Below are 27802 nucleotides of genomic sequence, written 5' to 3' on the forward strand. Positions count from 1 at the left end.
TCCTGCCCGGCGCCTACCTGCTTTGCATCCTCTGCTGAGCTGGTAGCGCCGGCCCTGAGTGCAGTACACACTGCCCCCATATTAATATACAGTATACACACCCCCATCCCCATATAACAGTACAGTATACACAACCCCCATGTTACCCCTCAGTACACACAGTTCCCTCATATTAAAGTACAGTACACATAGTCCCCATATAATAGTACAGTATACCCAGCCCCATATTACCCCTCAGTACCCCAATATAACAGTATATTATACATAACCCTCATATTACCCCTCAGTACACAAAGCACCCCAAATTACAAAACCCACACCCAGCGGCGTAGCTAGGTGCCATGGTGCCCGGAGCAAGGTCATATTTCGCCTCCCCCGGTAATGAATTGGGGGCGTGGCTAACATGTGTTGGCATGTTACATTTGAAATATATGACACTGTGGCAGAATCTGCTGCGCTATATAAGACGCTGTAACGGAATCTGCTGCGCTATATAAGACGCTGTAACGGAATCTGCTGCGCTATATAAGACGCTGTAACGGAATCTGCTGCGCTATATAAGACGCTGTAAAGGAATCTGATGCGCTATATAAGACGCTGTAACGGAATCTGCTGCGCTATATAAGACGCTGTAACGGAATCTGCTGCGCTATATAAGACGCTGTAACGGAATCTGCTGCGCTATATAAGACGCTGTAAAGGAATCTGATGCGCTATATAAGACGCTGTAACGGAATCTGCTGCGCTATATAAGACGCTGTAACGGAATCTGCTGCGCTTTATAAGACAATGTAACGGAATCTGCTGCGCTATATAAGACGCTGTAACGGAATCTGCTGCGCTATATAAGACGCTGTAACGGAATCTGCTGCGCTATATAAGACGCTGTAACGGAATCTGCTGCGCTATATAAGACGCTGTAACGGAATCTGATGCGCTATATAAGACGCTGTAAAGGAATCTGATGCGCTATATAAGACGCTGTAACGGAATCTGCTGCGCTATATAAGACGCTGTAACGGAATCTGCTGCGCTATATAAGACGCTGTAACGGAATCTGCTGCGCTATATAAGACGCTGTAACGGAATCTGATGCGCTATATAAGACGCTGTAAAGGAATCTGATGCGCTATATAAGACGCTGTAACGGAATCTGCTGCGCTATATAAGACGCTGTAACGGAATCTGCTGCGCTATATAAGACGCTGTAAAGGAATCTGATGCGCTATATAAGACGCTGTAACGGAATCTGCTGCGCTATATAAGACAATGTAACGGAATCTGCTGCGCTTTATAAGACAATGTAACGGAATCTGCTGCGCTATATAAGACACTGTAACGGAATCTGCTGCGCTATATAAGACACTGTAACGGAATCTGCTGCGCTATATAAGACACTGTAACGGAATCTGCTGCGCTATATAAGACGCTGTAACGGAATCTGCTGCACTATATAAGACGCTGTAACGGAATCTGCTGCCCTATATAAGACGCTGTAACGGAATCTGCTGCACTATATAAGACGCTGTAACGGAATCTGCTGCACTATATAAGACGCTGTAACGGAATCTGCTGCGCTATATAAGACGCTGTAACTGAATCTGCTGCGCTATATAAGACACTGTAACGGAATCTGCTGCGCTATATAAGACGCTGTAACGGAATCTGCTGCGCTATATAAGACGCTGTAACGGAATCTGCTGCGCTATATAAGACGCTGTAACGGAATCTGCTGCGCTATATAAGACGCTGTAACGGAATCTGCTGCTCTATATAAGACGCTGTAACGGAATCTGCTGCGCTATATAAGACGCTGTAACGGAATCTGCTGCGCTATATAAGACGCTGTAACGGAATCTGCTGCGCTATATAAGACACATATGAGAGATTCACCCCCCCCCCCTCCTCCCCCACAAATCCCCCAAACCCCATGATTATTCACATAATTATTTATCTTTAGTGAAAAACTAAAATCCACCTTGAGAAGAGCAGGGTGGCAGCAGAAACCAGAGAGATCCCCCCCCCCCCCCCCCCCACCCCACCAAACCCCCAGACCCCATGATTATTTCCTTAATTCTTTATCTTTATTTAAAAAAAAAAAAACTAAAAAATCTACCTTGAAGAGCACAGCACAGCCATTCTGTGTCGAGGCAGGAGACTGGGAGGAGTCTTCCTTATTTTTGCTGCTCAGCGCTGCCCGGGAGTCGGCCCGAGCAGCAGCAGCAGCAGCTTGGTTAGGGACTGGAGCAGGGAGTCACGTGACCCCATCGTTTTCGCGGCGGCAGCCAGGCCGGGATCAGGTGAGCAGGGCAGACGGGCAGGCGCCGGACATGGCAGCCGCCGGCGCACGCTGCCCTGCGCGTGTGAAATAAATGATTGCAGGGCAGCAGCAGGACTCCACTTCATTTGCGGAGGGGGGCGGCCCCCTGCGCCCAAACTGCGCCCGGAGCGTGTGCTCCGGTGGCTCCGCCCTCCCTACGCCACTGCCCACACCTACATATTACAGTACAGTATACACATCCCCCTCCCCATATTACACCTCAGTACACACAGCCCGAATATTATAGTACAGTATACACAACCACCAAATTACACTACAGTATACATAGCCCCCACACCAATATTACCCCCAATATATACAGTACCCAAATATTACAGTACAGTATACAGCCCCCCATATTACCCCTCAGTACACACAGCAGCCCCATGTTACCCACAGTACCCCCATGGTATAATACAGCATACACAGCCCCACCCCCTAATACAACCCAGTACCCAGATATTACAGTACACAGTCTCCGCTCACATATTACCACCCAGTGTACACAGCACCCCCCCCCCCCCCCTCATTACAGTACACAGTTCACACTCATATATTACCACCCAGTGGGCCAGATGCACTAAGCTTCAAAAGGGATAAAATGGAGAGTGATCAACTATAACAGTTCCCCCTATTGTGCAGTACATTCTCTCTGTCATCCAAGCCTCACATGTCACCTGGAAATAAGTGACAGTCTGCAAACTACTTCCCACTGTAAAAGCGTAATCAGCAGAGCTTGAATACACCTGTCAATTGGCAGATAGTTTGAAGCCTGTCCCTTACTTCAGTGTGAGCTCTTGCAGCCTGGCAGAGACCTGAGTGACCGTGTCGGACAGACAGGAGACAGAAGAAAGGACTCAGCGCAGCTGTGACCCCCGGCACCCTCTCCTATCTGGCACCTGGGTCACTTGCTCCTTTGGCCCCCACTAGTTTTGGCCCTGGTTACATAACCCAGAGCAGTTGCTTTATTCCAGATTCCGTACAGTCTCCATACTGGTGACATGCCTGCCATCTCCCTGCACGTCTCCCCTGATCGCTGCCTCTTTGATGCCCCCCTAGTGCTCTGGGCATCCGGACTTACCCCCAGGCAGGACGTCACCCTTCACACCACGCTGACCGATGAAGGAGGGCAGATCTTCTCTTCCCTCGCCCGCTACAGAGCTGGGCGTGATGGGGAGCTAGACCCGACCTGCAGCCCGGCTCTGGAGGGCGACAGCTTCAGCGGCGTAGAGCCCGAGGGGCCGCTGTGGGCCTTGGAGCCCCGGACTCCACTTTGGAGGCTGATCAAGAAAAACGTGCTGACGCCCTTCCAGCTGCGCTTCTCCCTGCACCAGGCCCACGGGGAGCCGGGGCCTCTCCTAGCATCAGCCACCCAGGAGAGGAGCTTCATGGGGGAAGGGGTTACCCGGGTGCCGGTGCGGGAGGGGAGCGTGCGGGGCAGCCTTTTCCTGCCAGCCGGTGAGTATGAGATAGAAAAACAAGTTGTTTTCACCAGCACACTGAATGATATCAGCAATCACATTTAAAGACCATATGGTAGCTAGATTCAGAGATCCTGGTTACATACTGTATATTTGAAATTACATAGGTAAGCCTCCAAGCCATTCATCAAGGCTTCTCTGAGTATTGGGACTTTGGGAGTCTCTATTGCTATATCTACGTGCTGTGTGCGGCACTCCAATAGCTCAGCATAAGCCAGAAAGCCCAGAGCAGCACATCACAGAGAAAAGTGTTAATACGTGTTAAAAAGCCATAGCTATGTACAAAAAGTGATGAATGTAAAAAAATAGTAATAGTAAAGAGATTATAGGCCTAATTCAGACCTGTCTGCTAGGCTGCGTACACTCCCAGCCTAGCGAACAGGTCAGGGCTGCCCGCCACCCCGCAGAATGCCTGATCTACGACACCCCCCCCCCCCCCAAATTCCATCTCCGCTGATTCCCCTCTCTAACATGCGAGGAATGGGCTACAAATCATTTGATGGTTGCTGATCTCCACAGCCATCGCCACGCCTGCGTTCTCAGGGGAACACTCTGTCCAGAGCAAACGGCATCACACCCCAAACCCATGTTATCCCCATCTGGGTACTATAACTAGTATAGAGCAGCTAGATATAGCAATAGGGACAGTATAACTAAACAGGATCATTTTGACTTTTAAATTGTCAATTTAAGGGGCAATATTTACTAAAGTCTAGGGTTTTAGAAGTGATGTTGCCCATAGCAACAGCAAATCAGATTCTACATATTATATTCTAAAAGGTGCTATATATACAAGTATAATCTATAGCTTCACTTCTAAATACCTGCCCTTTAGTAAATGTACCCGTAAGTCTGCAGCCAAAATCCACCATTGCCACTTCTCTGCCCCCCCCCCCCCCCACTCCAACACCCCATTTCTTCCGCACTCCCTATGACATCACAGGCAAAATCTACACCTTTCACCTGTCTGTCTTTCTCTTTCTCCTGGATTCTCTGGCATCTGCCCCCAACATTCCCCTGACACAGCAGCCAAGAAGAGGGATTAATGATCTACTTTCAGCACAGTGTAAGGGTCATTCCTCTATACTGCCTCTCTGCTGTCTTCTACACCCGCTTCTTCTCTATGCTCATTGGGTCTTCGTGACACCAGATCCTGCCACTCCTATTATCTAAGGTCAGTTAGGGCTCTGTTCCTGTGCAACCCTTATATTGAGAACCTAATTTCTACAGTTAGGGGCCCATATATTAATGATCAAATATTTAATGCAATCTGGACACAATATTAGCACGCAGGATTGTATTGCAATATGCAAGCATGTCAGCTAGATGGCAGGGCCATAACTAGGGGGGGGGGGGGGAAGGGGGGTCCTAGGGGGTCATACAAAAGCTTCGACAGCTAATCTGCTACCTTCTGTGTTTGTGAGAGAATGAGATGTAGTTGCACTCTCTGCCAGCAGATGGCAGTGTTTCGGAGATGATAATGATATCAGGCAACGTTCGAAGGTGTTGGACTGTTGTGCGAGTCGCCCTTTATTTAAAGCAGCAATCATCTACAGGTGGGTAGGGGTCATATGGTAGACAGTCATTTCTCCGCGGTCGGAATCCCGACTGCACAGCGGGGGGAGCGCAATGAAGCCCCTTGCGGGCTCGCCACGCTGAGGGCACCGTGGCAAGCTGCGCTCGCCACCTATTTTATTCTCCCTCTATGGGGGTCGTGGACCCCCACAAGGGAGCAGTCGGGATTCCGACGTCGGAGTAATGACTGTTGGAATCCCGACTGTCGGGGAGCCATCCAGCACCCATCAGTGTACCGCGTGCGCTTGAAATGTTTTGGGAAATATTGTATTCGGTACTTGTGTATTAGCACAGTGCCCACTAAGCAAAATGCTTCTGCGTAAGAAAATCGTATCGCATGCGTTTTTTTGCGTGCAATGCGATTTTCCTATGTAATTTATTCACTGTTCTCTTGCCGCGGGGGATGCGATCGCACCGCAAGCAAAATCACATGCAATTTTATAGGGTGCGATGCCATTTACTTTACTATACACTTCTATGAGATGCAATGAGATTTAGGCACCCCACCACTATCCACGCCACCCCAAAGCGTGGGAGAACGCGTCCTCCCAACTTTTTCATACCCCCACTATCCACGTCGGTGTGGAGTTGATTTTATATAGTGTGGCGAGCCACCGAGCCCGAAGCGTGGCAAGCCCTGCAAGGGGACGCGGAATACTTGTAATGTAATCCACGTCCGCTCGCCACGCTTCAGGCTCGGTGGCTGGCTGCGCCTGCCAACTATATAAAATCAACGCCACGCCATCGCATTCTCCGCAGTGAATAAATTACATAGATAAATTGCATCGCATGCGATCGCATCGCACGCAAAAACCTGCATGCGATGCGATTTTCCTACAGTGCCGTACATATGCAAATAGGGCACCGTGATAATACACAAGTACCTTGTATTCTCCTCCTCAGCAGTGGCGCTGCAGATGTAGTGATATGTGAGGGGCGGGGGCTGTTTGGCACTGCTGTATGTGTGTCTGAAGGCAGCTGCGGCCTTCCGCGTATGTGCCGCGCCGCACCTTGCGCCCGCTATGCACAGGCCGAGCGTCGGCTACACAGGACTACACTGCACGCAGACGCCATTGGACACACATAAGCAGAGCCGAGCCGCAGGCCAGTCAAGAGCTGTTCCTGGGCCGCCTGTTGCCCACCCCTGCCCTACAGGTTGGTTTTGTCTTGCAAATGAGTGCTGCTTAAAAAATACGGACAAACTCTCACATTACATGTAGCCCTGCTGCATATTTATCAAATGCTCATCAGAGCCGGTATATTGTGAGACAGGTGCGTATTGTGATATACAGTATAACACCCCTGGGCAATATGTCAGATGACTCATTTGTGATTGATGCCTTCAGGGACTGGACCATTTCCTGGAGTTATTGAAATCCAAGGGATTGGCGGGAGACTACTGGAATACAAAGCTAGCTTGCTGGCTAGTAAAGGGTTTGCCACCCTGGCATTGGCTTACTATAACTATGACGACCTCCCAAAAGAACTGAACGATCTTCATTTGGAGTACTTTGAAGAAGCGGTGGCCTATATGTTGCAGCATCCCCAGGTGAGCCACGTGACAGGTCCTGGGCGCATTCAACTCAATGTGATTTATTTTTTAAAGCCTTGATTAGATCTAGGACAGATATGCCATTGTGTGGCTCCATTATGTATTCTTCATAGGGCTATCAGGTTGGTAGGATACAATTTAGAAATGCTCACAACAGGTTCTAGTGTTCACTCTAGAAATTTTTTAGGGCAGGGTGCTGACCACGGGAAGGGCACATTTTCCAATCGCGAGGGCACATTTTAATTTAAAAGGTCAAAATGGTGAGACCTGAGCTACAAACCATCAGCATGTTTATGCTACAGTATATAATCCACCTTGTGACACCTGAGCGTCACACCATCAGCACATTTATGCTATATAATCCATCTTGTGACACCGGAGCGTCACACCATCAGCACATTTATGCTATATAATCCATCTTGTGACACCTGAGCGTCACACCATCGGCACATTTATGCTATATAACCATCCTGTGACACCTGAGCGTCACACCATCAGCACATTTATGCTATATAATCCATCTTGTGACACCTGAGCGTCACACCATCAGCACATTTATGCTATATAATCCATCCTGTGACACCGGAGCGTCACACCATCAGCACATTTATGCTATATAACCATCTTGTGACACCTGAGCGTCACACCATCAGCACATTTATGCTATATAACCATCTTGTGACACCGGAGCGTCACACCATCAGCACATTTATGCTATATAACCATCTTGTGACACCTGAGCGTCACACCATCGGCACATTTATGCTATATAACCCATCTTGTGACACCTGAGCGTCACACCATCAGCACATTTATGCTATATAATCCATCTTGTGACACCTGAGAGCGTCACACCATCAGCACATTTATTCTATATAACCATCTTGTGACACCGGAGCGTCACACCATCAGCACATTTATGCTATATAACCATCTTGTGACACCGGAGCGTCACACCATCAGCACATTTATGCCATATAACCCATCTTGTGACACCTGAGCGTCACACCATCAGCACATTTATGCTATATAACCCATCTTGTGACACCGGAGCATCACACCATCAGCACATTTATGCTATATGGTATTTAGGATATAAATGCTTGAGCACAGGTGGCTTAACTATTACCTAAATTAATTTGATGTAACTAGTTATTTCCTAAGTTAATTTGATTCATAAGAATTGATATCAATAAAACATGGACCATCAGGGTGTCTTAAAGGAGTGAGTTTGGGAACCACAGGGGCAAACGCAGGATTTTCAGAAGGGGGTTTCCAGAGGTGCAGAGCAAAGTACGGAGATGGACACTTAGGTGACCCAGTATATGTTTTGATGTCCCGCGGGTGGTAGGGGGTATTATATCAACCGCTCAGCATGTAGGGCCTGGATCAGTAATTTCCACTAATTACACCTTTACTGCACAGATGGTGGGAGATGAGGTGGGAGAAGGGGGCATTGGGCTGAATGAAGGGGCCCTGATACATTACTTCCAGGGTGGTAGAGGATGTTTAATATGCAGAGGAGGGGTGTATAGTGGAGTGGGCTTATTATTCATAATTTCCTGGTGGGAGGACAACTTGCTTAACTGCAGATATCTCCAGTTCCCGGAAATAGTTTTTTTTTAAATTTTAATGGAATTAAAAACTAGAGAATCCCACCTACCAAATGGTGTTGGGGATGAGGGGATCAGAGTTCAGGAGGCAGAGCATTCTGCCAAGGAGTATATAAAACTACATACCAGGTGTGTGGAGCTGGAGCAGTAACCAGCTGCTTGAAGGCTGATATCTCTGGTTCTGGGAACAGTAGAGACAAGTTTCTAGTGTCATTCAAAGGGGGGGAGTCACAGATTTTGGAATATATCCTCAGAAAAACTCTATGTCAGACAGAACCTGAAATATCTGACTGGGAACAGCAATTAACAGGCTTGGATGGGGACCACTGCTTTGAAGTCAGATATCTCCGGTTCCCAAGGTCCGATTTTAAAAATTCTTGTACTCTTGGAAAGAGGTGACCCTCAGCTTTCAGACACTGGCCCTTATATTCCTGGGGGGGTTTCTGGGTACTCGGAAACCCCCCCTGCGTGCGCTACTGAACCACTGGACTAACCTAACCCAGACCCTGTCATATCAGCACCTATGGCTGTCCACTCCATCAGGCACCATCTAGTGGCCACAGGCACACACAACACATGAATTCCCCCCATTGAAGCAGCATTCACCTTTTTTTATAGGATGGTGGGGTCAGGTAGGTATCCTGCATCTACAGCAATAGCTGCAGTAACGGCCAGCTGTACCATAAGAGTAGGCATGTGCTGCGCTATATAAGACACTGTAACGGAATCTGCTGCGCTATATAAGACACTGTAATGGAATCTGCTGCGCTATATAAGACACTGTAACGGAATATGCTGCGCTATATAAGACGCTGTAACGGAATCTGCTGCGCTATATAAGACGCTGTAAAGGAATCTGCTGCGCTATATAAAACACTGTAACGGAATCTGCTGCTCTATATAAGACACTGTAACGGAATCTGCTGCGCTATATAAGACACTAACGGAATCTGCTGTGCTATATAAGACACTAACGGAATCTGCTGCGCTATATAAGACACTGTAACGGAATCTGCTGCGCTATATAAGAAGCTGTAACGGAATCTGCTGCGCTATATAAGACACTAACGGAATCTGCTGCGCTATAGAAGACACTGTAACCGAATCTGCCGCGCTATATAAGACACTGTAACGGAATCTGCCGCGCTATATAAGACACTGTAACGGAATCTGCTGCGCTATATAAGACACTAACGGAATCTGCTGCGCTATAGAAGACACTGTAACCGAATCTGCCGCGCTATATAAGACACTGTAACGGAATCTGCCGCGCTATATAAGACACTGTAACAGAATCTGCCGCGCTATATAAGACACTGTAACGCAATCTGCTGCGCTACATAAGACGCTGTAACGCAATCTGCTGTGCTATATAAGACGCTGTAACGGAATCTGCCGCGCTATATAAGACGCTGTAACTGAATCTGCTGCACTGTATAAGACGCTGTAAGGGAATCTGCTGTGCTATATAAGACGCTGTAACGGAATCTGCTGCGCTATATAAGACACTGTAACGGAATCTGCTGCACTATATATAAGACACTGTAACGGGATCTGCTGCACTATATAAGACGCTGTAACGGAATCTGCTGCGCTATATATAAGACACTGTAACGGGATCTGCTGCGCTATATAAGACGCTGTAACGGTATCTGCCGCGCTATATAAGACACTGTAACGGAATCTGCTGCGCTATATAAGCCGCTGTAAAGTAATCTGCTGTGCTATATAAGATGCTGTAACGCAATCTGCTGCGCTATATAAGACGCTGTAACGGAATCTGCCGCACTATATAAGACGCTGTAACTGAATCTGCTGCACTATATAAGACGCTGTAAGGGAATCTGCCGCGCTATATAAGACGCTGTAACGGAACCTGCTGCGCTATATAAGACACTGTAACCGAATCTGCTGCGCTATATATAAGACACTGTAACGGGATCTGCTGCACTATATAAGACGCTGTAACAGAATCTGCTGCGCTATATATAAGACACTGTAACGGGATCTGCTGCGCTATATAAGACGCTGTAACGGTATCTGCCGCGCTATATAAGACACTGTAACGGAATCTGCTGCGCTATATAAGACGCTGTAAAGTAATCTGCTGTGCTATATAAGATGCTGTAACGCAATCTGCTGCGCTATATAAGACGCTGTAACGGAATCTGCCGCACTATATAAGACGCTGTAACTGAATCTGCTGCGCTATATAAGACACTGTAACGGAATCTGCTGCGCTATATAAGACGCTGTAACGGAATCTGCTGCGCTATATAAGACGCTGTAAAGTAATCTGCTGTGCTATATAAGATGCTGTAACGCAATCTGCTGCGCTATATAAGACGCTGTAACGGAATCTGCCGCACTATATAAGACGCTGTAACTGAATCTGCTGCGCTATATAAGACGCTGTAACGGAATCTGCCGCGCTATAATAGACGCTGTAACGGAATTTGCCGCACTATATAAGACGCTGTAACGGAATTTGCCGCGCTATATAAGACGCTGTAACGGAATCTGCTGCGCTATATAAGACACTGTAACGGAATCTGCTGCGCTATATATAAGACACTGTAACGGGATCTGCTGCACTATATAAGACGCTGTAACGGAATCTGCTGCGCTATATAATACATTGTAATGGGATCTGCTGCGCTGTATAATACACTGTAACGGAATCTACCCCCTCCCCTCCCCCTGGCCCCACAAATCCCCCAAACCTCGTTTATTACTATGTTTACGAACATTAATTAGCTGTAAAAGTAAAAAAAATAGGATTTTGGGTACCTACCGGTAAATCCTTTTCTCGTAGTCCATATGGGATACTGGGTTCACTACTATGGGGATTGAGACCTCCGCAGGAGAGACAGGCACATAAAAGAACTTTCAGTGTGGGTGCACTGGCTCCTCCCCTCAATCTCCCTCCACTAGTCAGTTAGTGCAAAAACTGTGCCGAAGGAGAGTATGTGAGGAGTATGTGATAATGTACTGTGGTGAGATTCATCCAGCACACCCAAAAGAACAAAAACATCTAAGAGGTGAATCCTAACATCTTCAGAGGACACCTGTAACTAGAACAATCTATATACATATATATATATATATATATATATATATATATATATATATATATATATATATATATATATGTATTCCATCCTATAGAGAACAAGGCAACAAGCCTAACTGAATTATGAAGTAGAATCAGTCAGCAGAATAGCCGCACGAGGCGGGCTCCCAGTATCCCATATGGACTACGAGAAAAGGATTTACCGGTAGGTACCCAAAATCCTATTTTCTCTACCGTCCAATGGGATACTGGGTTCACTACTATGGGGAGGTCCCAAAGCTACCAGAACGGGCGGGAACGTGCGGAGTCTGCTGTAGAACCGCATTCCCAAACTGGGAATCCTCCCTGGCCAGGGTGTCAAATTTGTAGAACTTTACAAATGTATGTTGACCTGACCAAGTAGCGGCCCTGCAAAGTTGCATGGCCGACACCCCTCGAGCAGCCGCCCAAGAGGTACCTACCGACCTGGTTGAGTGCGCCTTTACTGAAAAAGGAAGCGATAAACCAGCTGATGCATAAGCCTGTTGGATAGTACACCTTATCCACCTGGCAATGGTACGCGTTGAAGCAGGTAATCCTTTCTTTTGCGCATCATAAAGCACAAAGAGACTGTCCGTCTTTCGGATCCTAGCTGTGCACTTGACATACCCCTTAAGGGTGAGGACCACATCCAAGGTATCTGGTATATCCGGGTGTGCCGCGCTAGAAGGGACCACAATAGGTTGGTTAAGGTGGAAACCTGACACCACCTTTGGAAGAAATTGTGGTCTAGTCCTGAGCTCCGCCCTATCGTTGTGGAACACAAGGTAAGGGCTCCGACATGATAAGGCCCCAAGCTCGGACACCCTCCTGGCCGAAGCCAGCGCCAGCAGTACAACCGTCTTCCAAGTAAGGTGTCGCAGCTCAGACTCCTCCAGTGGAACAAACCGGGCTGATCTTAAGAAAGTAAGAACTACTTCCAAATCCCACGGTGCAGTGGGAGGCACAAAGGGAGGCTGAATCCTCAGAACCCCTTGTAGGAAGGTCTGTACTTCTGGCAAGACCGCAATCTTCCTCTGGAAAAACACTGACAACGCAGAGATCTGGACCTTTAAGGATCCCAATCGGAGTCCCTTCTCCAATCCAGCCTGGAGGAAGCGTAGCAGACTGTCGAAAGATGGCCGGAGGCAGGTCATTCTTCTCGCACCAGGCAATATATTTACGCCATATGACATGATAATGAGAAGCCGTCACCGGCTTTCTGGCTTTTATCATGGTAGCGACAACAGAGGGATGTAGACCCTTGTGGACTAAGATCTGCCGCTCAACCTCCAGGCCGTTAAACGTAGCCGCTGTAAGTCCTGAAAGACGAACGGGCCCTGGAGGAGCAGGTCTTTTCTTAGGGGCAGACGCCACGGGTCTTCCACTAGCATGGCCTGAATGTCCCCGTACCAGGCCCTTCTTGGCCAACCTGGTGCCACCAGTATGGCTTCTGTCCCTTGATGCCGGAGCCGCTTTAGCACCCGTGCCAACAATGGGAGCGGTGGGAACAGGTACACCAATTGGAAATCCCAGGTCCAGGTGAGAGCGTCCACCGCTATCGCCCCTGGGTCTCTGGTCCGTGCACAGTACATCTCTACCTTGTGGTTCAATCGTGAAGCCATCAGGTCGATCTGAGGGAGCCCCCACAGATCCACTATGGCTTTGAACACTTGAGTGTGAAGGCCCCACTCTCCCGGGTGGAGATCGTGACGACTCAGGAAGTCCGCCTCCCAGTTGTCGACCCCCGGGATGAAAATTGCAGATAGGGCCTGGACATTCTGTTCCGCCCAAGATAGAATCTTTGATGCCTCTCTCATGCAAGGCATGCTCTTGGTACCACCCTGTCGATTTATGTAGGCCACAGTCGAGGCATTGTCCGACTGGACCTGGACCGCCTTGCCCTGTAACAATGGAGCTGCCTGTAACAGGGCATAGTAGACCGCCCTCAACTCCAGCTTGTTGATATGAAGGCCCGACTCCAGTGGGGACCACCGACCCTGGAGGCGGACTCCCTGTGTCACAGCCCCCCAGCCCCTCAGGCTGGCGTCCGTGGTTACCAGAATCCAGTCCTGGATCTGGAAACGTCGGCCTGCCAACAGATTGGATGAATCTAGCCACCACTGTAGCGAGACCCTGGTTCTTGTTGCAAGGCCAATCCTTCTGCGCATCTGCAGGGGGGAGCCGGACCATTTCGTCAGAATATCCAATTGCAGGACCCTGGAATGGAAACGGCCAAATTGTATTGCTTCGAATGAAGCCACCATCTTGCCTAGGAGCCTGAGGCAAAGATGGATCTGTACCAGGGGAGTCTGCAACACCTCCCTGACCAGCTGTTGTATCGCACTGACCTTTTCCATCGGCAGAAAGACCCTTTGTTCCGATGTGTCCAGGATCATGCCCAAAAACACCATCCTTTGGGTTGGAACCAGCGATGATTTGGACATGTTCAGGATCCATCCGTGGTCTCTTAGCACTTGCATGGACAGATTGAGGGCACTGCTCAAAACTTCTGCCGACCCTGCCTTTATTAGCAGGTCGTCCAAGTAGGGCACGACATTCACCCTTTGAAGCCTGAGCAGTGACATCATCTCCGCCATTACCTTTGTGAACACCCGAGGGGCTGTCGACAGGCCAAAAGGCAAGGCCCGGAATTGGTAATGGTCATTCCCTAAGGCAAACCTGAGCTAGATTTGGTGTGGGGGCCAGATTGGGATGTGTAAATAGGCGTCCTTGACGTCTATTGAGGCCAAGAACTCCCCTCTCTCTAGACCGGCGATCACAGACCGCAAGGACTCCATCCTGAACTTGAACACACGCAGGAAGGGGTTCAGTGATTTTAGATTCAGGATGGGCCTTACTGAGCCGTCTGGCTTCGGTACCAGGAATAAGTTGGAATAATATCCCTGGCCTTGCTCCGTGCTTGGCACTGGTACAATTACCTGAGACTGAAGGAGCCTGGTAATGGCCCCCTGAAGGAGAACCTGATCCTCCTGGGATGCTGGAAGGGCCGACCTGAAGTATCTTCTGGGAGGGGGTTTGTCGAATTCCAGCCTGTAGCCTAGAGAAATGAGACCCCTGGCCCAGGGATCCAGGCCGGAGGCGTCCCACACCTGGCTGAAATGCAACAATCGCGCTCCCACCGCGAGAGACTCTCGTGGCGGGAAAATCCCGTCATGCTGCAGGCTTAGAGGAAGTCGCGGCATTGGGACGGTCCTGGGTACTGGAGGTGTTAGGCTTCCTAAACTTGCCTCTCATGCCTCTGTTGGCATTGGAGGCGCCCCTTGCCTTGGAGCGAAACCTGTTCCCACGAAAGGACTGCTGGGAATTACCTGTGAAGGCGCGTTTTGTCACTGTGGGAGCTGATGGAAGGAAGGTAGATTTTCCCGCCGTGGCCTTGGAAATCCAACCGTCTAATTCACTTCCAAAAAGCCATTCTCCTGTAAAAAGAATACTCTCCACACTCTTTTTAGAATCCACATCCGCAGACCACTGACGTAGCCACAAGGCCCGTCTGGCTGAAACCGCCATGGCTGAATTGCGCGCGTTTATTGCGCCCAATTCCTTTTGCGCCTCACACAGGATCTTAGCGGTGTCCTGAATGTGACGCAGGCTGTCGCCAATCTGGGCCACAGTCATGTCACCTAACAACCCTTCCTGAATCTGGGTTGACCAGGTATGAATGGCCTTAGCCATCCAGCAGCTGGCAAGAACTGGGCGCTGAGAGGCCCCACTAGCCATGTATATGGACTTGAGGGTAGCTTCCAGCCTCCTGTCCGCCCCGTCCTTAAGGGTGGATACACCTGGGACTGGTAGCAACACCTTTTTGGAAAGGCGGGAGACGGATGAGTCCACTACCGGTGGCTCCTCCCACTTTTTCCTGCCCAAAGGTTCAAAAGGGTAAGCATTAGTAAAACGCTTTGATAGAGTAAACCTTTTATCAGGGTTCTGCCATGCCGCCCTGAAAACAGTTTCTAACTCTGCCTGCTCAGGGAAGTACACTGGTTGTTTCCTCTGAGTCATGAAGAAAGGATCTCCTTCTGAGGATGCTTCCACTGGGAGATCTAAAACATCCCTAATGGCCCTGATAAGGGGCTCAGGACCATGTACTGCTAACTCAGGGACTGGTTCCTGCAGAACCTGCTCCTCTCCTTCCTCCAATATGTCCTCATCGTCATCATCTGAGTCAGGGGCCATTGCAGCAGCCGGCCTCTTTTGGGGCTGTGCGGGAGGAGGAGGCACATTAAGGGTATGAAGAATATCCACCCTGGCAGATAACATGGACAATTCCCTCTGAACCCTCTGTGTTTGCTGAGTGTTAGTGGAAAGCTGTGAAGCCACAGAATCCAACAATGTCTTTATGTTGGAGGCCCAAACAGGCTCCTGCTCGTCTGCCTGAGATGGTCCCACAAGCTGTGGGGGCACCCCACTGATCTGAGTGTCAGCACTACTGGGCTGTGGTGACATACAAGCCTCACAAGTAATTGGGACTGTGATTTGGGCACAAACTTGGTGCTACACACCATGCAAGTAAACTTCTTCACCATGATGAGACAGTACCTCTGTGCACAGCAGTACAACTCAACCCCCACGCAGTCACACACGTGCACACACCACACCACTGGATGTTAACAAACAGACTATGTGCTTGTTTTATGTGTGTCTTGTAACTAATCAGTGGGGAAAAACAGAGCAATGGGGAACCGAGTGCACCCTTATAACCTGAACTCACAGATATGGGTGAGCTAGTAACGCTATACACAGTGATATGAGCAACACAGTGTCTACAAACAAGCCAGATAGCGCAGCAGCGCTAAATCGCTATAAAACCTGCTGTCTCTGCCGTGCTGCAAGGACCCGGATCCACCACGCCAGTGAGGAGCCCTCTGTAATGGAGTCTGGCAGCGTGAAGAAGCAGGAAGTGACAGCGCGCGCCCAGCAGAGCTTGGTCCCGCTCTGAGTGAAGCCCCGCCCCCTGTACACGGAGCTGGCGCTTCAATAAGTTTATACTGACGTGCAATAACGGTATAATATATAACATATATAACCTGAGGGGTATCCCTGGTGGTCCAGCGGCAGCACCCCTATGCCAGTCACCAGATGCGGGGTTCACGCGGTCCCTGCGAGAGGGCCGCCATTACTGCCCGTCATCCTGCCGCACCTGAAATGGCTGCAGGGTCCCCTTGTGGGACCCCCAGCCTGTACTCACCACTGAAGTCTTCAGACCTGTCAGGGGTGTGCGGTGGCTAGGGGGCTTGCTCGCCACAGCGCAATGCCGTGCGGTGACAAGCCCCACGCAGGACCGAATTGTCCTGTAGCAGGGTCAGCTCTGCACCTGAAGAGGTCGGGGACTGACCCTTCCCCTGACACCCATGAAGCAGGACAGCTGTGTGGTCACCACAGCGCCCCAAAATAACAAACTTTTAAAATAAATGTAGAAAAAACTCTGGAGCATCCAGAAGCACTGCCTCTCCTGAGGCATATTTTTCAAAACTGACTAGTGGAGGGAGATTGAGGGGAGGAGCCAGTGCACCCACACTGAAAGTTCTTTTATGTGCCTGTCTCTCCTGCGGAGGTCTCAATCCCCATAGTAGTGAACCCAGTATCCCATTGGTAGAGAAATAAAAACAAATCCACCTTGGACCAATAGAAATCCTTCTCCTTAAGGCTGGTGACTCTGGAGTGCTGCTGCGCTGCCCGGAAGCCGGACCGAGCAGCAGCCGGGCAGGAGGCAGGCGCCGGGCAGGAGGCGGCACATGCTGCCGCCGTTATGTTAGTGTAGAAACTTCCATGGATCATTTGCAGAGGGGAGGAGTGAGCTCCGGTGGCTCCGCCCTCCCTACGCCTCTGCTGGGCATAGATACTATACAGCCGCCATACCCAGCAACCAAATGAGGTGGGAAGGGCGGTCACTGCGAGTGTCATACCTGCTGTTGGTGGCTTCATGCGCCGCTATATACCGGGAGAGACCTGCGCCAACACTAACACGGCGGGTCCAGCATGTCCCCGCCCACTTCCTGATCGGCAGCGCTGTGAAACCAATGGCAGCGCTGCCTTGCGGTAAGACCGTAAGAGACGTCCCGCATTGACTGCAGGGCTGAAGGGAGGGGGGGGGGGGGAGTGTCCACTCCACACGCTGCCGCGCTAGAAGCTTACACTGTCAACGGGAGGAGAATTCTAGCGCGGCAGCAGCTATTAACTTGTGCAGGGCGGGCAAAAACGGGCAGGGCGGAAATCTGCTGCTTTAAAAGGGGCAGGGCGCAGCGCCCCATAAAATAAGCCGAGCGGGAACACTAGGTTCTCACCACTTAGTATGAAGAGGTGCTTGGAGAGTTAACAGCTGCCCAGGACCACTCTGGCAGGGACACATGAAAGTAATGTGGAAGATCCAGTCCAGGTTTTAGAGTTGCAGCAGTAGCAAGAAAACTGACGTGATCAAGGTTGGGCTGATTATAAGCACCTATGGCTTCCTAATAAAAGTGTTTCCAGGGCAGGAGGTAATTGCTCTTGATGCTGGACTAGCTGCCCAGGTGATAGGCTGGCGTGTGGGCTATTGTAGGGACTACTGGAGTATTCTAAAGAGAGTTTGAACTATGCTGGGATTATCTGTATGCTGCTTGCTGTAACTATACTTGCCTATGCTGTGTACCTGGTACGCTGTGACCTGCTACAAAAGTAAAGACCAAGACTTCATCTTGATCTAGTTCAGGCATGTCCAACGTTGGCCCTCCAGATGTTGTGAAACTACACATCCCAGCATGCTTTGCCACAGTTTTGCTATTAGAGAATGCTAAAACTATTGCAAAGCATGCTGGGATGTGTAGTTTCACAACATCTGGAGGGCCAACGTTGGACATGCCTGATCTAGTTGATCCTTGTCACACCACCTAATGTTCTAACGCTTAAATAGAAATTGTCTCTGGTATATAGGTTTCTGCATGAATGCTGTAAATATCAGGGCAGTACCCAACATCTAAAAAAGCTGTAGTACTATGGCCCTTATTCTGGTTGGTGCGGCCGGAGCCGCACACGGTGCTCCGGCCGCACAAACCAATCCCCGCCCACGAGACGGATCGCCACGGCCGTCCGTGCACGGACGGCTGGCGATCCGCATAAAAATGGTGGGGCGTACGCCTCCACCATGGTGGGAGCTGCCCCCTGCATTCGATGGTCGTCGACCATCGAAGGCAGGGCCGCACGCCACAGCAGCTCCCGCAAGCTGAGACCACACGGACAATCGTCCGTGTGAAAGCTTGTATGGGGGCTGAGAGCTGACATCCGGCGACGTCAGCTTTCCGCCCCCATCAGTGGCGTCATACCCTCATTAGCATGCATACGCCCCGCGTTTGCATGGGAACGCCCATGAAACGCGGGGCGTATACATAGGGAAATGAGGGTATGAAGCCCCTCACGCCCCTATACGCCCCCTTTGCGGCGGACGAAATACGTCTGCGGCGAATGGGGCTGCACATGCGCAGATTGACCTCTGCGCATGTGCAGACTAAAAACATCGGCGGTACGGCCGCACGCGGGCCGTACCGTCCGATTCAGAATAAGGGCCTATGTGTGTATGGTTACATTGGACTCGTATATGTTGGAAACCTTGGTCAAAGCCAGTTATTTACTATGCTTCTAAAGCAAACCTTCCTCTTCCATACAACTGCTAGAACTGTGCCGTGAACCATGCTGCTCCGAACATCCCGTGTCACTGATACTTGTATCCGTTGCTGTTGGTAATACCTGTATTTATAGTTATGATATCACTGCTTATGCCTGATGACATCACATCAGTGCTCATTAGGAACATTTAAACTGCAGCCTTGTTCTTTGATACGGACATAGAAGATTTGAAGGAGTTTTTATGGGATTGGGGGTCTGTTATAGCACACAAATGGACAAGACAATGTGCACTGCAGGTGGGGCAGATGTCAAATATGCAGAGAGAGCAAAGGGCACACCGAGAGATTTGTGGCAGAGATTCATAATGGGAGATTCCGTATGAGAGATTTTGCTTGAACGGAATCTCTCAGATGAGCCCATACACCTTCCTCACTGCTTCAGGGCGGCTAAATACTGTCACTATAAACTATTGTACAGAAACATTTGCAACTCTATTAGCTCCAAAATTAAAGCATTCATCCAGCTCAAACATATATGCAGTGGTGATATGGGGTCCCCCCCCCCAAACATATAAGCGTTGGTGATATGGGGTCCCCCCCCCCAAACATATAAGCGTTGGTGGTATAGCATTCCCCCAAAAAACATATAAGCATTGGTGGTATAGCATCCCACCCAAAAAAACATATAAGTGTTGGTGGTATAGCCCCCCCCAAAAAACATATATAAGCATTGGTGGTATAGCGCTCCCCACAAAAAACATATATAAGCTTTGGTGGTACAGTGCTCCCCACAAAAAACATATATAAGCTTTGGTGGTATAGTGCTCCCCACAAAAAAACATATATAAGCGTTGGTGGCACAGAGGGGGGGGGGGGGGATAACTACATAGTCCGGAGTCTTCTCCCACGTCCTCAGCAACCGCAGCTTGCACTGCGTGAAGACGGCTGGTGGGCGGAACAGGCCGGACGGGCAGAGAGGCAGGACAGATTCAAAGAACTTGCTCTGAAGGTCCTGCTCCCACTTCCTCACCAGCCAGTAACTTGGACCGAGTGAAGACAACGGGCGGACGGAGAGGCAGGTGGGATTCAGATCACTCGCTCAGAAGGCCCTGCTCACCGCCTGCTATGCTGGCGATGTTCTGAGCGAGTGCTCTGAATTTACCAGCGGGGCTGTTATTAATTGCAGACAGATTCGGGGCTGTGGGGACATGCTTTTGAATTGGGCCACACACACACACACACACACACACACACACACACACACACACACTGCGATTCTCTGCCATTTTCTGAGAGATTAATTGAAATTATGTACAATCACTCAGGAAATGGCTTAATATCGCCCCTGTGTGTGGGGCCCTTCACATATGGTTGGAGTGTGTTCAAACTGAAATCTAAATTGCATTTTAAGAATAAAGCACCCAGTATTTACTCTGCACAGAAACAAATTAACTAACCCAAATCTAAGGGTGGGATATAGGGGGTTATTCAGGTTGATTCGCAAGGCTGCGAATTTGCAGCCTTGCGAGTCCACCAAACCCCGCCCGGCGAACGACCGCCCCCCTGCCGCCCCCTCAAAGTGCGGCTTCGCCCCGAACAGCTGCGAATGGATGTTTTGCATAAACATTCATTTGCATGGCTCGGGTAACCGCCCACATCTTTCGATGGTCACCGACCATCGAATGATGTTTAGCGTGCACGCATATATAAGTGACTTTTCAGTTGCGTATATATGCATGCACGCTGGCGTGGATACGGCCGGGCAGCTGACATCCGGTGATGTCAGCCACCCGCCCCCCACACCCACGTCACTGCCTTATTACCATGAGAACGCCCAGCGTTCTCATGGGAATGCCCATGGAACGCTGGGCGTTTCTATATGGTAATGGGGCAGCCCGGCGCCCCCCGCCCATTCCCCCCCCCACGCCGGCATGGGTGCGTGCACCCGGCGACCCAAAAGGCCGCCGTGGGTGCACGCACCATACGCCTGCACATGCGCAGATACCCGCCTGCGCAGACGCACGTCGGTACTGCGTGCAAATGCACGCAGTACCGAACGGATCTGAATCAGGCCCATAATGCGTTGCAAGTCCGTCAGCCGCGCAGGATGCTGGCAGAACGGGCCCCTTTAAAACAAAACGGTACTTGTTACCTAGAACGGCCCCGCCGATTTTGATCCTAGGCATCGCACGGAAAAAAATCGCGTCGGTCGCATCGTATGCGGCCAAAAAAACGCATGCGATGCGACCGACGCGATTACCGCGATTTTACATAGGGAACAATGTTAAATGGTCCAATTGACCCGATTTCACATAGGGAACAATGTTAAATGGCCCACAGACCCCAAATAGCCACCCTGAAGTGTGAAATGGCCCCCCCAATTGTTAACGCCACCCCACGATCAACGCCAACCCAAAGCGTGGCGAGCGGCGGCGGTACGCGTCCTCCGACCTTTTCATACCCCCACTATCCACGTCGGCGTGGAGTTGAGAATAGAAAGTGTGGCGAGCGCAGTGAGCCACCGAGCCCAAAGCGTGGCGAGCGCAGCGAGGGGACGCGGATACCTTCACAGGTATCCGCGTCCCCTCGCGGGCTTCACAGGTATCCGCGTGCGCTCGCCACACTTTCTATTCTCAACTCCACGCCGACGTGGATAGTGGGGGTATGAAAAGGTCTGAGGACGCGTACCGCCGCCGCTCGCCACGCTTCGGGTTGACGTTGATCGTGGGGTGGCGTTAACAATTGGGGGGGCCATTTCACACTTCAGGGTGGCTATTTGGGGTCTGTGGGCCATTTAACATTGTTCCCTATGTGAAATCGGGTCAATTGGGCCATTTAACATTGTTCCCTATGTAAATCGCGGTAATCGCGTCGGTTGCATCGCATGCGTTTTTTTGGCCGCATGCGATGCGATTTACCTTTTAACTTTCATTTCTATGTGAAATCGCGGGCATCGCATCGGTCGCATCGCATGCCATTATAATGGAATGCGATGCCCGCGATGGGCGCCGTTCTAGGTAACAAGTACCAAAAAAAAAAAAAAAACATAAGTGCCAATTTTAAATTAATACCCTTAAGCAGAAGGAGGTACAAACATTTGGGAGGTTACGGTTTGAGTATAAAATGGTCTTCTGCCTCCGTATAACATATGAAGAATATCATTGCGGACATCAAAGAGCTTAGTATAGCGACTCAGAAGTAGGCCAAAAAAATTCCCTGGTATTCTATATATGACTGCATCCACTGGAAAGTTGAGGCTAAGGATTTTAATTATTCACCAGGCTTTGAAGAATTCAGTGAAGCGAGCCACTGAGCCCACAAGGGGATTCTTTGCGCTCATCCCCCAGTCGGAGCACCGGCAGTCAGGATTCCAACATCGGGATACTGACCGTCGGGATCCCCCCTGACATCCCACCATACCACACCCTCTCAAAGGCCCAAGACATTCTAATTTACAGAGCACCTCTATGTATAACTTTTGTTTTTGGTTTGGTGAATTTTGGTTTCCTGGACCCATTTAAACCTTGGCATTCATTCGCATTGCGGCTCCCACCCTTCCAGGCATCATTGCCCTAATTTCTGTTTCCATACCATGGTGCTAATACGGCTATCAGCTGGTTGGAAATGTCCTGGACCTATGGCACTGTACTGTACTGTACTTATGGATGGTTTGGGCACAAGACATTAGACACCTTTTGTTCTGCTTATTGGGGGAGAGGAAGAGGTTCATGATCACCTGCCCCATGTATAACTGTGTATCTCATATAATAATGCCAGTTGGAGTCTCATTCTGTTTTCCCTCTATTTTAGGTGAAGGGTCCAGGAATAGGACTTCTTGGCCATTCCAAAGGTGGAGACTTGGTGCTTTCCATGGCCTCATTCCTTAAAGGCATAACAGCCACTGTTGTCGTAAATGGTTCTGTAGCCAATATACGCACAACCCTTCACTATAAGGACATCACACTTCAACCTATTGGCAGGGATGCAAAGAAGATTAAATACCCGCAGCCAGGAGTGGCAGATATCAGAGAGGCATTACACAGCCCATTGGAGGAGGCTCACCGTAAAAGCCTCATTCCGGTGGGGAGAGCAGATTGCAAGTTCCTGTTTATTGTGGGGGAAGACGACCGGAACTGGAAGAGCGACTTCCATGCTGAGACGGCTTGCAAGCTTCTGGAAGAACAGGGGAAAGAAAAGCCAGAGGTTGTGTATTACCCCAAGGCTGGTCATTACATAGAGCCACCGTATTTCCCATTGTGTCCTGCCTCCATGCACAAGCTTGTGGGTATGCCCGTGGTGTGGGGAGGGGAACCAAAGTTCCATGCTCGGGCGCAAGTGGATTCCTGGCAGAAGATACAGGATTTCTTTCACAAGCACTTACACCATCAGAGTGACCTGGTTAACAAACTATGAGTAGTACAAGTGTATGCAAATATCTATCTATACCCTGCGTTATGCGGAGAGAAGGCCTTACACCATCGGCAGGAGATTCTGTCTCACTGTTATTTTTATCTGACTAATTCGATTTTTACAATCCATTGTGTGATATCTATGTCTTTAAAGGGATGTGAATCACAGGGTTAACATTAGGGTGGCCAATCCCGGGATCGGCGGGATCCCGGGATTTGGCCCCCAAAACGCCGGGATTTCAATCCCGGGATTGGAATTTCCAATCCCGGGATTTCGGGATTAAACTGCGCATGCGCAGTTTAATGCCGGGCAGCGTCTGAGCACTCAGACGCTGCCCGGCTTCTCCCATACCCCGCAGTGCGCAGCGTGACGAGGTCACGCTGCAAGGTCACAGCCGCACATCCGCCTCGGCCACCGAATCGCACGCCCACCCAGCGCTCCCGGCCACCCGCTCACCCAGCACTCTCGGCCACCCGCCCAGCGCTCCCTGCCACCAAGCCCTCCCACCCAGCACTCCCTGCCACCCCGCCTTATGAGACTTCCTACCCGCCCATTCAGCAACCCAGCTGCCGGCTACACCAGGGACCAGGCTACCGGCCGCCCGCTCAGCAACCTGTCTCCACAAATGTAAGAAAATATGCGGGCGGCCAGGGTGTTTTTTATTATTAGGGAAGCCAATCCCGGGATCCCGGGAATCCCGGGATTGAGCATTTTTCAATCCCGAATCCCGGGATTGAAAAAATGCCCCGGGATTGGCATCCCTAGTTAACATTGTCTACGTCAACAAAATCAACATGGGAAAAAGTTAGACACATGAAAAATGTGCGATATTGGGGGATGTTCTGGTTCACTTTCAAAGGCACATTCACTCTCTAATGGACAAAACTATGTGCACTGCAGGTGGGGCAGATGTAACATGTGCAGAGAGAGTTGGGTGAGAGGTGTTCAAACTGATATCTCTATTGCAGTGTAAAAATAAAGCAGTCAGTATTTACCCTGCACAGAAACAAAATAACTCGCCCAAATCTAACACTCTCTGCACCTGTTACATCTACCCCACCTGCAGTGCACATGGTTTTGTCCATTAGAGAGTGAATTTGCCCTTGTGGGTGAACCAGAATAACCCCATTGTCCATAGGAACTAATCTGGTCCTATATATTATCTGCTAGATTAATAAGAAGTAGAATCTGGTTGCTATAGGCAACATCCCATCTTCAATAGAATTCCTGTCTTAGTAAATGTACCCCTAATGGTGTAATTTCTGATTACAGACTCTACATTGTGGGAGTTATTCAGATCGGATCACATGGCTGCGAATTATCGACTGTGCAAGTGTACTGCTCACAGTATACATGCGCGAGACATTCCTGCAATAAAATCCAGTGTCTTTTTTTAAATCGCTGTCTGTACACAAGTTGATTGACAGGAAGCCGGTAACCAAGTGTTTTCTGGGCGTGTCAGGGAAAACGCAGACATGCCCATCCGTTCTCAGGGAAGTCATGTGACATCAGCTCCGGCCCTGATCAGCCTGATTCTATGGCACGAGATGAGTAAGTCCTGGGCTATACACAGACTGCACACACTGGGAGATCATTTGATGGTGCATGGCTTGCGTAGGAATTTGCAGATTTTTGCAGGCTTGCACTAGGTGGGATTTCACTGTGGCGAGGCGGTAATTACCTGATCACACCGCTCTGCAAATTAGCAGCCCAGTTCCGGTCTGAATAATCCCCTGTGTCTTGTATATCACCTGCTGATGTAAAGTCAAATAGAACTAAAACATGTAAAGGTAATATTAACCCTGATTATCCATCTAATATACAGAACACATGTTAGTAAATGTGGGTTTTTCGGGTTGGGATCATTTGGTCTACAGCATGATGGTCGACAGTCATTAGGTCAACATGGGAAAATGTCGACAATGTTTCTCGGTCGAAAGGTCATTAGTTCGACAGGTCATTAGTTCGACAATGTCTATGTCGACAGTGAAAAAACCCATGTCGATCTTTTGACTTTTTTTTTACCTGAATGTCAACACAATCGACATGGACACAGTTTCAAGTGCACCGCATCCTCTCAAATCGCTCGCTGCACTGGCGATGCGTCGGGCACTATTTTATTCTCCCACTACACCCTCATGGATGGTAGGGCATGAAATACCACCTGTCAGCACATGTCGGCTCAAAAAACAGTGAAAAACACCATGTCGACCTTTTGACCTAGACATTGTCGAACTAATGACCTGTCGAACTAACGACCTGTCGACCTAGAACCATGTCTACCTTTTCCTATGTCGACCTAGACCCATGTTGACCTAATGACTTGAGAATAATTTTGTGGTGCTGCGCTCCGTTAATGAAAATTCTACAGTCTGTTTTAAAATGAATAAATTGTTGTTCTTTATTTGTAATTAATAGAAAATGTGTATGCGGCAATAGACCTTTTCAATACAAACGCCTGACTTGAAAGACAGAAATATTGTATTCCTTCAAGGTTCTTACAATTGCTCGTGGTGAATAAATACAAGAAAAGAAAAAATGAAAAAAATCAATAAAAAAAAATGAAAATGAAAAAAAATTCAGAAAAAATCAACACAAGTGTGTCGTCAGTTATCTGTCCAATAAATTGGACGGTGTGTACACAGTTGTCACAATATTTTGCAATAATTGCAGTAAATTCAGGGTTCCTTGGTAAGAAAAAAAGGTGTGTTTGTACTTAGTCTGTGCTTTAGAACAATGTCAAGCGGCGTCCCGCTATTTGTATTCCTCCTGTCACTGAGTTACCGGTTAATGCTGGTACCTGTAGATTGGCGTTCGTGTTCGGTCACGGTTTTTCTCGTTTGGGAGGTGGCTTGGGATCGCAGGGTCCTGGACTTGGGTGCTGCGCCCGTCTACTACGTGGCACCGGCAGGTCCGTGCGTAACACGGCTGACCGGGCTGCAGTGAGGCAGACGCTGCTCCCTGTCTAGAGATGGAGCGGCTCACCGTTTCTGGATGGAGATCCTTCACGGTGACCGTTCGGTCTCCTTTACAAGACCCTGTATGACCTGCCTGGCTCACCCTCCTTCCGATACTCACCACTGCCGGTACACTTGGTATCCTTCAGTTTCGCTCAGGTCTCCGCTGCGTGGCGGTGTGTGCACCCACCGGCCGCTTCGACGTGGGATCCTTCCAGATGCTGCTAGCTTGGTTGCTAACAGGTATAGATGTGGTAGTAGTGTATATCCTCCAACGCGTTTCGGCTTCTGCCTTCTTCTAGGGAGATTGAGTGTGGAGTCAGTGGTGTCAAGGATACTAATGACTGTCGACTGCTGTAGACCAAATGACCGCATCCCGGATTTTTCACCCTGGGAACACATCACTGAAGTATACAGATTTTCATTAATAGGAATTGATTGGAAAAACCGGTACTTGTGTAGTTTCACGGCGCCAGCATGGCGCCGTGCATCTGAGTCCCCTTGCGGGGTTTGCTTCGCTCGCCCACGCTGCGGGCTATTTAAAGTCAACTCCATGCCAACATGGATAGTGGAGGTATGAACTATCCATGTTGGCATGGAGTTGTTACTTTTTTTAACATAGTTTGTGGCGAGCGTAGAATGCCATGCTGGCGCCGTGAAACTACACAAGTACCGAAAAGCCTTTTAGCGTACACACTGAACAATATCACTAACATTATGTGATGTCATCGGGTCCCCGGTCTGTACATGCAGTCGTGAACGATATAGTCAAATAGAGCGGCATGGCATGTACAGACGACGGGAGTTGTTAATGACTCGCGGGAGCGCGCATCATTTGTAGCATACACACTGTGCGATATTTTAAATGATATCACTCAGAAGGGCAAAAATGGGAGATATCATATACATGCATAGTGTGTAAGCACAATCAGACAGACATACAATCTCTGCACAATGCTTACTTATATTACTAATAGACAAAACACTATAAGGCAATACACAATATTTACTAAGCTGAAGTTGTGTCTTTAAAAAAAAAAAAAGAAAAACTGCTACAGTACAGAATAAACTGAAGAAAACAAACAACCATGGACATTTAATAATTATGCTACAAAGTGTTCTGGATCAGTGCTACAGAAGTGTTCTGGATCACTGTAATCATTAAAATTCCGTGACTTATCAGG

General features: G+C 49.2%; 1 protein-coding gene and 1 long non-coding RNA gene across 3 annotated transcripts in view; one reads left to right on the plus strand and one right to left on the minus strand.

Annotated features, from left to right (window-relative positions):
• The first annotated feature begins 3101 nt into the window (after positions 1-3101).
• LOC146050443 (acyl-coenzyme A thioesterase 1-like) lies at positions 3102-27632 on the plus strand. Of its 2 annotated transcripts, none has more exons than XM_083167453.1 (3): positions 3102-3778; positions 6723-6925; positions 23062-27632. In XM_083167453.1, exons 1-3 carry the CDS (start codon positions 3322-3324, stop codon positions 23662-23664), a joined length of 1263 nt encoding a protein of 420 aa, XP_083023579.1. In that variant the 5' UTR covers positions 3102-3321; the 3' UTR covers positions 23665-27632. The 2 variants fall into 2 exon arrangements, with proteins under 2 accessions (XP_083023579.1, XP_083023580.1); XM_083167454.1 differs by lacking the exon at positions 3102-3778 and adding an exon at positions 4862-4975 and having other exon boundaries at positions 23062-27631.
• Positions 26091-27802, minus strand: part of LOC146050445 (uncharacterized) — a 31978-nt gene continuing 30266 nt past the window's right edge. The window contains exon 3 of the long non-coding RNA XR_014466310.1: positions 26091-27022. This is a non-coding gene — a long non-coding RNA (uncharacterized LOC146050445). The remainder of the gene's footprint in view (positions 27023-27802) is intronic.

Source organism: Crinia signifera, chromosome 12 (genome assembly GCF_055691185.1).
Source record: "Crinia signifera chromosome 12, ASM5569118v1, whole genome shotgun sequence".
NCBI classification, from domain to species: domain Eukaryota; kingdom Metazoa; phylum Chordata; class Amphibia; order Anura; family Myobatrachidae; genus Crinia; species Crinia signifera.